The sequence below is a fragment of the Mauremys reevesii genome, linkage group 10, assembly GCF_016161935.1.
Source record: "Mauremys reevesii isolate NIE-2019 linkage group 10, ASM1616193v1, whole genome shotgun sequence".
In the NCBI taxonomy this organism is placed as follows: domain Eukaryota; kingdom Metazoa; phylum Chordata; order Testudines; family Geoemydidae; genus Mauremys; species Mauremys reevesii.
The window spans coordinates 47,787,049-47,799,758 of record NC_052632.1 but is presented as its reverse complement, the minus strand read 5'-3'; the positions used below and the strand labels follow the sequence as shown (position 1 = coordinate 47,799,758).

Sequence of the window (12,710 nt, the reverse complement as noted above, 5' to 3'; positions counted from 1 at the left end):
ACATGGACATCCAGCAATCATCCCTCCATAATTCCAACTATAATAAACTTCAGAGGATGAACCATTCACAACATATTTGTTCGCTGATGATGTTTTAAAGAAAGTCACACCAGTGAACTGGTAGAAGTCACTTAAGTACTTGGATTCAGAGACTGTTGAAGTGATAATCTCACTTAACAGCAGTAACTTCTTCTGCCGGTGTAGAAAGAATTTTTTCCTTTGGACTAATTCATTCCAAACTGAGAAAATGTTTGGAACCTGAAAAGGCCAAGGAGAAACCTTGTTTTTCTTTTCCAGATTATGAACAAACAGGAAAATGAAGGTGAAGACGACCGAGTTAGCTGCAGAAGCCAATATTTTAAGTTTCTCATATTGACCTGGCTGACATAGTTGATTAAATTTTTGGTTTGTTTTTTTTTTAAATATTTAACTGTTTTAGTTAAAAACAATTTTAACAAAAACAAACCTGATTTTAAAAATCTTGAATGTTTAAATTCAAAAATTCATATGCTTGTTTTGTTAAAATATTTTATGTTTGCTGTTGAAGAAAAAAAATCCAGAATACATAACATTTTTGTTTTAGTTAAATAAAACAATTTAAATGTCTGTCTGGTGATGTTCTCCTCCTAATACAGCATGGCAAGAAAATCCACCAAATATTAATGATTAACCTATTGAATTGGAGATATTTATGAAGTCATTGGGATGTCAACTATCTGCTTCAATTACCTTTGGTAAATGAAATAGCCAATCATTCATTTTCGAATATAGCTATAAAACTAATCTGAATAGTTTTCAAAATAAATCACTTAAAAATGTATAGTGTGTACCTTCTAAAAATGAAACCTACATCTATCTCTGAGTTGTGAAGAATATGTATTAAGGTTATAACAACCAACAAAAATGCACTTTTATGTAGTAATCTATGATTAAAGTGAGTCTTCCTGACTAGTGATTTAAATCAAATTCACCCTGCTTGAGAAGTCTATAAATAGTTCTTGGGGGGGGAGTCACTGTCCACACTAGGGAAATCATGCTAGAACTGCAGTAAACAATAACCATAACACGGACAGATCCTATATGATAAAGTAATCTGACTAGCAAACTGGCTCATCCTCTGGGTGGAGAAATTATTCTGTTTTTTACATTCCCTGATACAGAGAACACAGATTCAAGCTGAAGCCTCAATAAATATTTCCTTGGTGCTGAATATCCCAGGGCTGCCCGGGGGGGGGGGGGGGTGGGCAAGAGGGGCAATTTGCCCCAGGCCCCACAGGGGCCCCCCCACGAGAATATAGTATTCTATGGTATTGCAACTTTTTTTATGGAAGGGGCCCCTGAAATTGCTTTGCCCCAGGCCCCAGGCGTCTGGGTGACCGTGGAATATCCCAAGATAAATTTTGGCTTGGTGTTCACAAGAACTAAGCAGGCATCCATTTCACTGTCATTTTTTTCCCCTTAAATCAAACTAATGACTTCTCAAGCTACATTCTTCTTGCTTTGCCTATTATAAATTTCAAATATTGCCAATGGAAATATTTTTCCTTGGTTTGCGTGTACACGGGGAACAAACCAACATTTAGTGATAAAAATCCAATTCTTCCAAGCTTAATTAAGCCTAACAGCTTTAAACCTAATAGAGGCTAAATCATAATATACTGATTGTCATCTTGGGACATTATTATTCTATGATTCTATCAAGTTGCAGTGGGGGAGGTTTAGGTTGGATATTAGGAAAAACTTTTTCACTAGGAGGGTGGTGAAGCACTGGAATGGGTTACCTAGGGAGGTGGAGGAATCTCCATCCTTAGAGGTTTTTAAGGTCAGGCTTGACAAAGCCCTGGCTGGGATGATTTAGTTGGGAATTGGTACTGCTTTGAGCAGGGGCTTGGACTAGAGGACCTCCTGCGCTCCTTCCAACCCTGACATGAAGTAATGTTTAATCCATGGTATGTTGCTGTATATTTGGCAGGTACAGTTGTATTTCTCATTCTATGACCACTAGGTAGCCCCTAGATCAACAGTATGCTGGCAATCAGCCCAAAGAAAAATAAAAAAAAAAGCTAGTAGTCTGTAAAACTCAAGGTGGTGTTTCTGTTGTATAGATACAATTAATTCATGAGGAACTCACTGCTGACTTCAGGAAAGTCTAAAATTAAATTAGGGCAATTTGATTAGTCATCAATATCACTGAACATTATGAGCAACCAAAATTGATAGAGAAGGATTCCAGGAATATAAACTAGCCTACAAAATATATGTTTTTAAAAAAAAACCTGCTAAACTTCATAATTCTGTTCCACCACAGATATAACAGCAATCAAGAGATCACAGCAAAGTAACATCAAGACCAAAGTAGAAGTTCCTGGATGCTTACCTGTTCCAAATAGATATCCACACTGCCTCCAGATGTTGGGCTAACGGAAGCAACAGCCAGAAGTGGATGAAAAGGGTGCCAAGTTATGTGGCAAGGGGACCCAACTGAATCAGGGACTTCTATTCTGTGATCAACATACACAGCCATAGTGACATACACAGTCCTAGGTAGAGTCCAGATCTGTGCAAGGAAAGAAAAAAAAACATTTCTAACAGATTAAATTAAGAACTGGGCAAGATTAAAAAAAATCATGTCTTCTTCCACTGTACTATGGTGAAAATAAAAAGGGTGAAAATGACGTTTTGGTACAACCTTTAAAAGCACAAATTTCCATACTGAAATAGTCCAATGGTCCACAAGCCAGTATCTTGCCTCTAGCAGTGGCCTGAACTGGATTATTTCAAAGGAAAGTGAAGGAATCCGGAATTTCCCTGCCAAATGTACAGCAACATACCATGGATTAAACATTACTTCATGTCCCAAGATGACCATCAGTATAATAGCTTTAAACCTAATAGAGGCTAAATCATGTTAGGCTTAGAAGAATTGGATTTTTATCACTCACTGTTGATAAACGTCCATTTCCCTGTATACACACAGAGACAGCAAAATAGGCAGCACAGACAAACTCTTCCCACCCCCCACCCCCCACCCCCCACCCAGTACAGTACTGTGTTAAATATAAACTACTAAAATATAAAGGGAAAGTTTAAAAGAAATTGACATGGTAAGGAAACTGTTTCTGTCCTTGATTCATTTAAATGAAGATAGTTAAAAGCAACATTTTTCTTCTGCATAGTAAAGTTTCAAAGCTGTATTAAGTCAATGTTCAGTTGTAAGATTTTGAAAGAACATAATGTTTAGTCCACAGTCACAAACATTTCAGAGTTATGAACAACCTCCATTCCTGAGGTGTTCATAACTCTGAAGTTTTACTGGAATGTGTGAAAGAGTGTACAGTAGAATAGGATGGACACTGCATCATCTACTGCAGGAATTTCCAATATCCATAGCTGTGGAATTGGAGTCTCAAGGGATTAAGGCTTAAAAACATATTCACAGTAACCAGTCAAACAGAATACAGAACACACAGTGTTTGCTTCTCCAAGTTTCTGTTGTTATAATTGTATAAATTAGCAACCACTTCGCAACTTCTATTAGTTAAAACATAAAAAGTAATAATAAAAATAAACTAAAAAAGACATGGCATAAGGGTATACATTTTGGACTTGGACATACATTGTCTGCTATTAAGCAGTCTTTACAAAAATTATAATTTGATTAGGCTAATCAATATTGCAAAATTTGATTCTAGTGTTTATTCTGAAGAAATTATCTTTATTAGGAATTAATTTGTAGTGATATTCCTCCTGGGCAAACCTATACATTCTAGGTTTAACAGCAATACACATCTGCAATGTCTGTCTCAGAATCAGCAAGAAAACATGCTCGCTCTCTCTCTCACACACACAACACATGCTATATATAAACAACAGGAGTCTGTATCCTGAAGTAAAATCACATATGCCAAAGACTGTATGGTAGAACACCGAATCATTCTTTATTCTTCATGGCAGCAGCAAAACATTAAAATGTTTGCAGACAAATCAACACAAATGTACTGTTCCTCCAAAACTCTGAACTGCTGAGCTACAGCAGAAGCTGGGGACAGATCCTGGAACCTTCATGAGTTCAACAAGTGTATGAATAAGGACTCCTTGCAGAGTAAAGGTTTCAGGATAAAATCTTTGGCTCCTGCTCATAGGTTTCTGCATGCTCTCAAGAATAAAATTAAGAGGAAAGAACCCAGGCAGATAGAGGAGGAGATGGACCCATCTTGTGCTAGGGAAGAGAAGCTGAGAAATGGTAGTCACTGACAAAATTCAATGTGATTTCAGGCATCTAATCTGAGATGTATGCCTGAAATTATTTGTAAAATACACAACAAATAACCCCTTCTCTCCTAATCCCTCCTGTGCCCCCTCCTCCCCAACCCGCTTCTGCAGCCCCTTCTTCCCTAACCCATGTACTCCCCTTCTGTGCCCCTTCTCCTCTAATCCCTCCTGATCCCTAAACCCTGTACTCCCTTCTCTCCAATCCCTCCTGCACCCTTCTTAACTAACCCCTGCACTGTTCCAACTTTGCCCCTAACCTCTGCACCCCCTCCTGCACCCACATGGGGAAAGTGACCTGGATGCATGGAGTGGCTAGCATTGCTGTTCGGGTACACCTCCAATGCTGCTCCTCCATGGCCCCTCCTCCCTGGGAGGGAGGGAGCAAGCAGCAATATCCAGCACTCCCTGCATCCAGGTCACTTTCCCCACCTGGGCTGTGTAAGGGGAGAGCAGCAGCTCTTAACACAGCACCGGTGAGCAAAGGACCTGGATGTAGGGAGCCATACTGTTTCTCCTCACACACACCCTCACAACCCCCAGAGGGGGGTACGGAGAAACTTTGTGGGGGGGAACAATTTGTATAGTGGGGGGTGCAGAGAGCCATTGAACAAAACTGTAAACCCTGTATATAATGGAAACCACTCCAAGCCAGGGGGTGCAGCAGCATCTCCAGCATCCCTAGTTGCAGCACCTATGCTGCTCGCCCCCGCCTCCCTGTTCCTCTGCTGGGAGGAAGCAGGGAGAAATCTGGGCACTCTCCTGCCAGCGTTCACCTCTGTGCTGCCACACAGCGCCCTCCTGACCATGACATCCACACAGCCCACCCCTAAGGTTGGCGCTGCCCATATGGGTTTCAGTGTGGGGCGAAAGGTGACAGCTAGGGGTGTGCAGTCAGTATTTGGGTGGCCTGTACCATGATGCAATCTACTTATCCGGTGGACCATCCTTGTTTGGTAAAGGCCTCATATAGGGTATGTCTACACTTAAAACGCTACAGCGTAGACACTACCTACATCAACAGAAGGGATTCCCATTGGTGTAGGTAAGCCACCTCCCCAAGAGGCAGTAGCTAGGTCAACGGAAGACTTCTGTAGCGCTGTCTACACCAAGAGTTAGGTTGGTAGAGGAACCAGTGATGTAGATTTTTCACATCCTTGAGAGATGTAACTATACCAACGTAAATTCCTAGCATGGACCAGGCCTAACTGTGTTAAGGTATATATCCCTGACTTTCTCCTCGGATTACGTTCTGTGGTATCTGAGTGCGTGGTTGTAGAGAACAGATTTATTGGTGTGTTTGGGGTGGTTACTGGCTCTTTGAAGGTAGGTGGGCTGATCCATGGGTTTCTTGTATACTGCTGCATGTAGAGCTCCATTGTTGAAGCTGATCATGGTGTACAGGAAGTTTATGCTAGTGCTGTGTTGTGGAGCGAATTTAATGGATGTAGGGGGGAGTTGTAGTGGAAATATGAGGGAGTTTAGGTCATCTGTGCAGAGAATGAAAATGTCATCAATACAGCTCAGGTAAGTCATTAGTTTTGTGATGCATTTGTCCAGAAATTCTTCTTCAAGGTGGCCCATGAAGAGGTTAGCGTTTTAGGGAGCCATCTTAGTACCCATTGCTGTTCCTAGGGTATGGGCAAAGTGTTTTGTTGTTCAATGTAAAATTGTTACGCAGGAGGATTAAATACATGAGTTTGATGATGTGTTTGGGCTGGATATCAGAGGGTTGTCCATTGTCTTGTAGATATTTGAGGCAGGCCGTGACCCTATTATTGTGAGGTATGTTGGTGTATAGGGAGAGGACATGCTTGGTGGCAAGGATGGTGTTCTGAGGGAGGTTGTTAATGTTGCAGAGTTTTTGGAAAAGTCAGTTGTATCACAGAGGAAGCTGGCCCTTTGCGTGGTGAGTGGTTTGAGGATGGTTTCTAGAAGTCTCTGTAGTCCTTCAATAAGAGTGCCATGGCCAGATATGATGGGTCTGCCTGGTTCCATTGTTTGCATATCTTGGGAAGCTTGTAGAAGTCCCCGGGGTGAGTAAGTGGGGGATGAGGTTGTAGAGATTCTCTTGTAGTTATTTGGGGAAGGATTTGAGGATATCCTTAAATTCCTGGGTAAATTGTGGTGTAGGATGTTCTTTGAGTTATTTATAGTAGATGCATTTAGCTTTTACTCAGTGTCACAGCTAAATACATTTCCCAGACCTGAAGAAGAGCTCTGAAAAGCTCAAAAGCTTGTATCTCTCACCAACAGAAGTTGGTCCAATAAAAGATATCACTTCATCCACCTTGTCTCTCTACTATCCTGAGACCGACATGGCTACAAAAATACTACATATATTCCAAAAGGCATAGACTGTAGTTAAAATCTAGTTAAACATAAATGTGAAATCCTTGCAGATTTGGTAGTATTACCATGTAATTTTAGAGTCAACCCCCAACAGAGGTCACTCCTAGTTTCTCTCTGAATACCTACATGAAATTGCCATAATAACCTTACTTATATATTTAAATAACTAGACGACGGTACTGAGTCAAAGCTCTAAAACCACACCAGTGATGCTTGCTGTAACCTGGTAAATGAAATATCCACACATTCACTGAAGCATCAAACTTCTGATTTTGTAGCTTTGCCTCTGAAGATCCAGAAGTGTTTAACCCCTTCAAACTTACCACACCTAAGAAATGTTTTCAAACATAAGACCAGGATTGTCTTTCATTGCTGTAAGTTCCATAACTTTTTTTTTTTTTTTTACAAAATCGCAAACAAGAGAGCCTCTCCTTGGAAAGTTAGAGACTTCAGTCACATGGGTGATTAAATCCATCATGAAATACAACATCTACAAATATGCCAGTCTTTATCTCCTTAATAATCTCCCAAACCCAGGCTACACTAGCTCCAATGCATTTTCTTAAATATGTTTTAAGTGACTAGCAGCCAAATAGTATTTTAATCGTTGCCGCAGAGCTCTGATCTAAGTATCAACCCCAAATATACAAGGGATACTTCTGAAATACCACCAAGGTGCCCCAAACATGTTTTGAGAACTTGGAGTTGAAGTACTCTTTTGGGACTTTGGCTCTCAATGGGTCTCCATTCAGGCACAGCAGTCCATAAGTGTATATATGCTCTTTCAACACCCTTAATCGTTAGAATCTGCATGCCTACTAGTAGTTCATTAAGCAATGTGAGTAACATTTTTCACATGAGATTTGTTCTCTCTCATATCCAAGAGATAATTGTGTGTGCAGTGGAACGTTTTATTTTGGTAGGGTTTTGTTTTGGAACTTTAAATAGTAACATGTCTTTCAAACTAAAAATCAAACTTCTTAAGAGAGAGGGAGAATTTTTTTATTTTTTTTGAGATCCAGATTAGCAAATTTAAGGTTGAGGTTGTTGCAATGCATAAAAACAAACCAGCACACCATTTGAACAGTCCTCATCCACAGCTGCACCATTTAGATTCAGGCAAACAAATTATGATTACAGTTCTTCTGTCCTGATCTCCACAACTCCTAAAGATGTTTATATTCCATGTGTGATACTACCAGCTGAGCTACCCCAGATTCCAAATCAACTTCTTCAACAAAGGTTTCCCCTCTTGCTCAGTTACATACCTGTCAGTGAATCCAGCAGCAAATACAATAAACAAACAAAAAGAACAGGAGTACTCGTGGCACCTTAGAGACTAACAAAAACACTAACCCAGGGACCTATCCTTGCAACAAAGCCGATGTCAACTCTGTCCACATATCTATTCAAGTGACACCATCATAGGACCTAATCACATCAGCCACACTATCAGGGGCTCGTTCACCTGCACATCTACCAATGTGATATATGCCATCATGTGCCAGCAATGTCCCTCTGCCATGTACATTGGCCAAACCGGACAGTCTCTACACAAAAGAATAAACGGACACAAATCTGACATCAGGAATCATAACATTCAAAACCCAGTAGGAGAACACTCCAACCTCTCTAATCACTCAGTGACAGATGTTAAGGTGGCAATTTTGCAACAGAAAAGCTTCAACAGACTCCAACAAGAAGCTGCTGAACTTGAATTAATATGCAAACTAGATACCATTAACTTAGGTTTGAACAGAGACTGGGAATGGCAGGTCATTACACTAATTGAATCTATTTCCTCATGTTAAAGTATCCTCACACCTTCGTGTCAACTGTCCGAAATGGGCCATCTGGATTATCACTTCAAAAGTTTTTCTCCCCTGCTGATAATAGCTTCTCTTAATTAATTAGCCTCTTACAGTTGGCATGGGTACTTCCACCTTTTCATGTTCTCCGTATGTATAAATATCTTCTCATGCATCCGACAAAGTGGGTATTCACCCACGAAAGCTCATTGTCAAAAACGTCTGTTAGTCTATAAGGTGCCACAGGACTCTTTGCTGCTTTTACAGATCCAGACTAAGACGGCTACCCCTCTGATACTATCTTCTTACTGTGTGTTCCATTCTATGCATCCGATTAAGTGGGCTGTAGCCCATGAAAGCTCATGCTCAAATAAATTTGTTAGTCTCTAAGGTGCCATAAGTACTCCTGTTCTTTTTGCTGATACAGACTAACACGGCTGCTACTCTTAAATCTGTGCCCTTTATCTGCAGTTTTCAAAGCCAGGTTTCACAGGACATTGTCCATATAAATTCAGTTTTAAAAAATGCTGTTACCCATTTAAGAATCTAAAGTAGTAAATTTTTAAGTGAAAAGGACTGTAAAAGTCTAATTTAGACCCTGAACCAACAATGAACTCCATGTGGGCAGAATCCATTCATCTTTACCAAAAGACACTGGCCAATTACTCTCCCTCTCCCCACACCCTCATCCCCCCAGTTTATTTATTAGTTCGCATTTTTGTATTCAAGTTATTTATTAAAATGTACATCAACAAAGAAGCAGTACATCAGTAAACAAATCAAATGGACTGTTAAACAGAAAAATAAAATATTTTACAAACTGGAAAAATAATATAAAAAAACCCTTTTTCTAATCATGATTAAGCATAAGATTTGATTCTACAACAGGCATCTTCAAGATCACTCCCTTCCACTACAATAAAAGATCTGACCCTTAACTGCAAGTTTCTTAAACTCTTTCAATAGCCGCCTTCTCCAATGTGTAGCTCATATTCATTACGTTGGTGGTTCGTGAGTTCCTCTTACAACCCGAGGAGACTCTCAAAAAATTTCAAGCGTATGTTTATTATGTTGACATTAAATTCCAGAGGGTAAGAAGCTGGGTACAAATGCATTCGGTCGGTGCTTACAGACTCGGAGAGCGCTGTAACGCAGGCAGTATGTAGTGTAACAAACTGCTACTGGCAGCAAATTACGTCAGATAGTTTTTCACACTTCGCCGGACTGGAGGCCAAGAGACCCCCGCGCACACACAGATTCCGAAGGCTAAATTGGGCCCATAACCAGACCCCGAGCTCCCACTCCTCCCGAACAGGCCAGACGCCCGCAGGACGAGCCCGACCCCCCGCACCAGGCCGGACAGGCCCGGCGCCCGAATAGCTTCTCGCAGAGGTGGGGGCAAAGCAACCGCACGCCCGGCCGTTCTCTGAGGCCTGCGGCCCGGGACCCCTCTGTCCGCGCCCCGCAGTTCCACGCACTCTTACCCGCCGCTAGCAACAGCGCAGATGGCCCAGTGCGTGGGGACAAGGACCCGCAGAGGCCTGCGTGGCGGCCTCCAGACCTCCACTCGCACCGAGATGCTTAGCGTTACCCCTGACAACGGCAGAGCCCATGCCACGGAAACCGCCGAACCCTCCCACCGGAGAAGCCGAACGGCCACGGAAACCGCCGAACCCGCCCGCCGGAGAAGCCGAACGGCCACGGAAAGCGCGAACCCAAACGCCGAAGAACGGTCTCACAACTGCAGAAATGGGGCTGGCCCTTTAAATGAGGAGGTGAGAGGAGGGGCTGCTTCGCCCCCACCACAGTCCCGAGCAGCGTGAGCCGCCTGTCCGGCCTGCCCTTGGCTGCTCCCCTTGGTGGGAGGAGATCACACAAGCTCTCTTTTTATAGGAGCTTTTTCACCAGTAGCTCTAAAAGCACTTCACAAAGGCAGGCAGTCTCATAACCCCCCTTTTACAGGTTGGGAAACCGAACCACAGAGCAGGGAGGTGACATGCCAGGGTCACCCAGCAGGCCAGTGACAGAGCTAGGAATAGAAGAGAAGGTTACTCACCCTGTGCAGTAACTAAGGTTATGTCTCTATGGGTGCTCCATGGTGAATACAGCAGCGCCCTATGTGACAGGTTGGGTCACAGAAACCCACTTGGAAACTGAAAACTGATGTGACAAGACTACTTCTGCCCCTGCTTTCCCTGCCCGCTTGAGACTCCAGCACCCTGTCTTGTTAAGCCAGTCTGCTCCAACACAAACCGAAGGTCTGAACCACATGCCCCAAATAAATCCATTTTACCCTGTATAAAGCTTATACAGGGTAAACTCATAAAATGTTCGCCCGCTATAACACTGATAGATATGCACAGCTGTTCTCCTCCCCCCACACCCAGGTATTAATGCATACTCTGGGTTAATTAATAAGTAAAAAGTGATTTTATTAAATACAGAAAGTAGGATTTAAGTGGTTCCAAGTAGTAAAAGACAGAACAAAGTGAATTACCAAGCAAAACAAAACACACAAGTCTATGTCTAACACAGTAATAAAACTGAATACAGATAAAATCTCACCCTCAGAGATGTTTCAATAAGTTCCTTTCACAGACAGGACCCCTTCCAAGTCTGGGCACAATCCTTTCCCCTGGTACAACTCTTGTTCCAGCTCAGGTGGTAGCTAGGGGATTTCTCATGATGGCTGCCACCTTTGTTCTGTTCCACCCACTTATATATCTTTTGCATAAGGCGGGAATCCTTTGTCCCTCTCTGGGTTTGCACCCCCTCCTTCTCAATGGAAAAGCACCAGGTTAAAGATGGATTCCAGTTCAGGTGACATGATCACATATCACTGTAAGACTTCATTGCCCACTTGCCAGCACACACATATACAGGAAAACTTACAAGTAAAATAGAGCCACCTACAGTCAATTGTCCTGGTTGATGGGAGCCATCAAGATTCCAAACCACCAGCCCACACTTTGCATAATTACAATAGGCCCTCAGAGTTATATTTCATATTTCTAGTTTCAGATACAAGAGTAATACATTTATACAGATAGGATGACCACACTCAGTAGATTATAAGCTTTCTTATACCTTACAAGAGACCTTTTGCATGAAGCATATTTCAGTTATATGAAATTAGCATATTCAAACTCATTAGCATATTTTCATAAAATCATTTAGAGTACAATGTCAAACCCCCCGCCTGTGATTGGAGATCTTCATGAGCAGTGCCTGTCAGACTGCACATGTGCACTGTGTGTCTGACAGGCCCTAGTTCCTTCTCTACCACAGAGCTAACATTGCAGCTCTAACGCAAAGTGAAGAGGGCAGGTAGAGGAGCACCCATAGGGACACATATCTCAAAGAACATCAGTTACCGCACAGGGTGAGTAACCTTCTCTTCTTCTTCAAGTGACATCTCGCTGGGTGCTCCACTGTGAGTGACTAGAGAGAAGTGCCCCTAATTGGAAGGCTGGGGCTTTGGAGCAGCATTTACTATAGCTGATACCTCTTCTCATAGGAGGGGTTCGTGCAAAGGGTCCCTGAAGAGGGATGAGGAGGGAGGGTGGCGGGATGGGATAGATGGGAAAGGGATGACATAGCCTTCCCTGATGACCTCCAAAAACCATTTGTCTGAGGTAATTAGCCTCCATAACGGGAAGAAAGGGGCTAGGCTGTTGCCAAATTGATGTGATGTCGAAAATAGTTGACATGACTGGAACAGTGGAAGGCTTCTTGGGACCTCAACCACAACTCCAGCCAAACAATTGGCTGGAGATGTATGTCTGCATTTGGTACATGGCTTCTGTCAATGTTGGGTATCGCATTGCCACTGTAGAGTATAATGCAGAGGTCAGAATCTGGAGAAAGTTGATACTGCCCTGGGTGTCTCTGGTCCTGGAGTATAAATACTGAGAGAGGGGACAGTTGCTCAGGAATCCTTAAGGGAGTCATCCATATGCTCCATGAATAATCTGGGACCTTCAAAGAGTAGGTCCTCTACCGTGATTTGTACTTCTTAGGAAAGCCCAAGAGGTGCAGTCATGACGCCCACCTCATAACAATGGCAGTTGAGATACTTGTTCTTTAACCCAAAGGCCCAAATACACATGCTGGGAAACAGGACAGCCATGTGCTAGCACCCCTTCACCCTATGGTGGAAGGTAACTTTCTGCAATTGGCTTTTAAAAGTGTGTGTGTTTTAAAAAAAAATTTTAATTAGCTTTAATGGTAAAATTGTGAGATAGGGGTCTGTGCAAGACACAGGTGCGGTTTTTTTTTAAG

General features: G+C 42.3%; 1 protein-coding gene across 6 annotated transcripts in view; it reads right to left on the bottom strand.

Moving 5' to 3' along the window:
• The window catches only part of IFT140 (intraflagellar transport 140), a 261,963-nt gene extending 250,861 nt beyond the window's left edge, over nucleotides 1-11,102 (bottom strand). For 2 of the 6 annotated variants that reach the window (XM_039490903.1, XM_039490907.1), the window contains exon 1: nucleotides 9,914-10,150. Coding sequence is in view for 3 of the 6 variants with exons in the window: in XM_039490901.1 (XP_039346835.1) it covers nucleotides 2,378-2,524 (147 nt within the window). In the remaining 3 variants the exon portion in view is untranslated. Of the gene's footprint in view, nucleotides 1-2,377; nucleotides 2,558-9,913; nucleotides 10,156-10,994 lie in introns of those variants that run through there. The other 4 variants (XM_039490901.1, XM_039490902.1, XM_039490900.1 and 1 more) reach the window with 4 other exon arrangements.
• Between the last annotated feature and the right edge of the window lie 1,608 nt (nucleotides 11,103-12,710).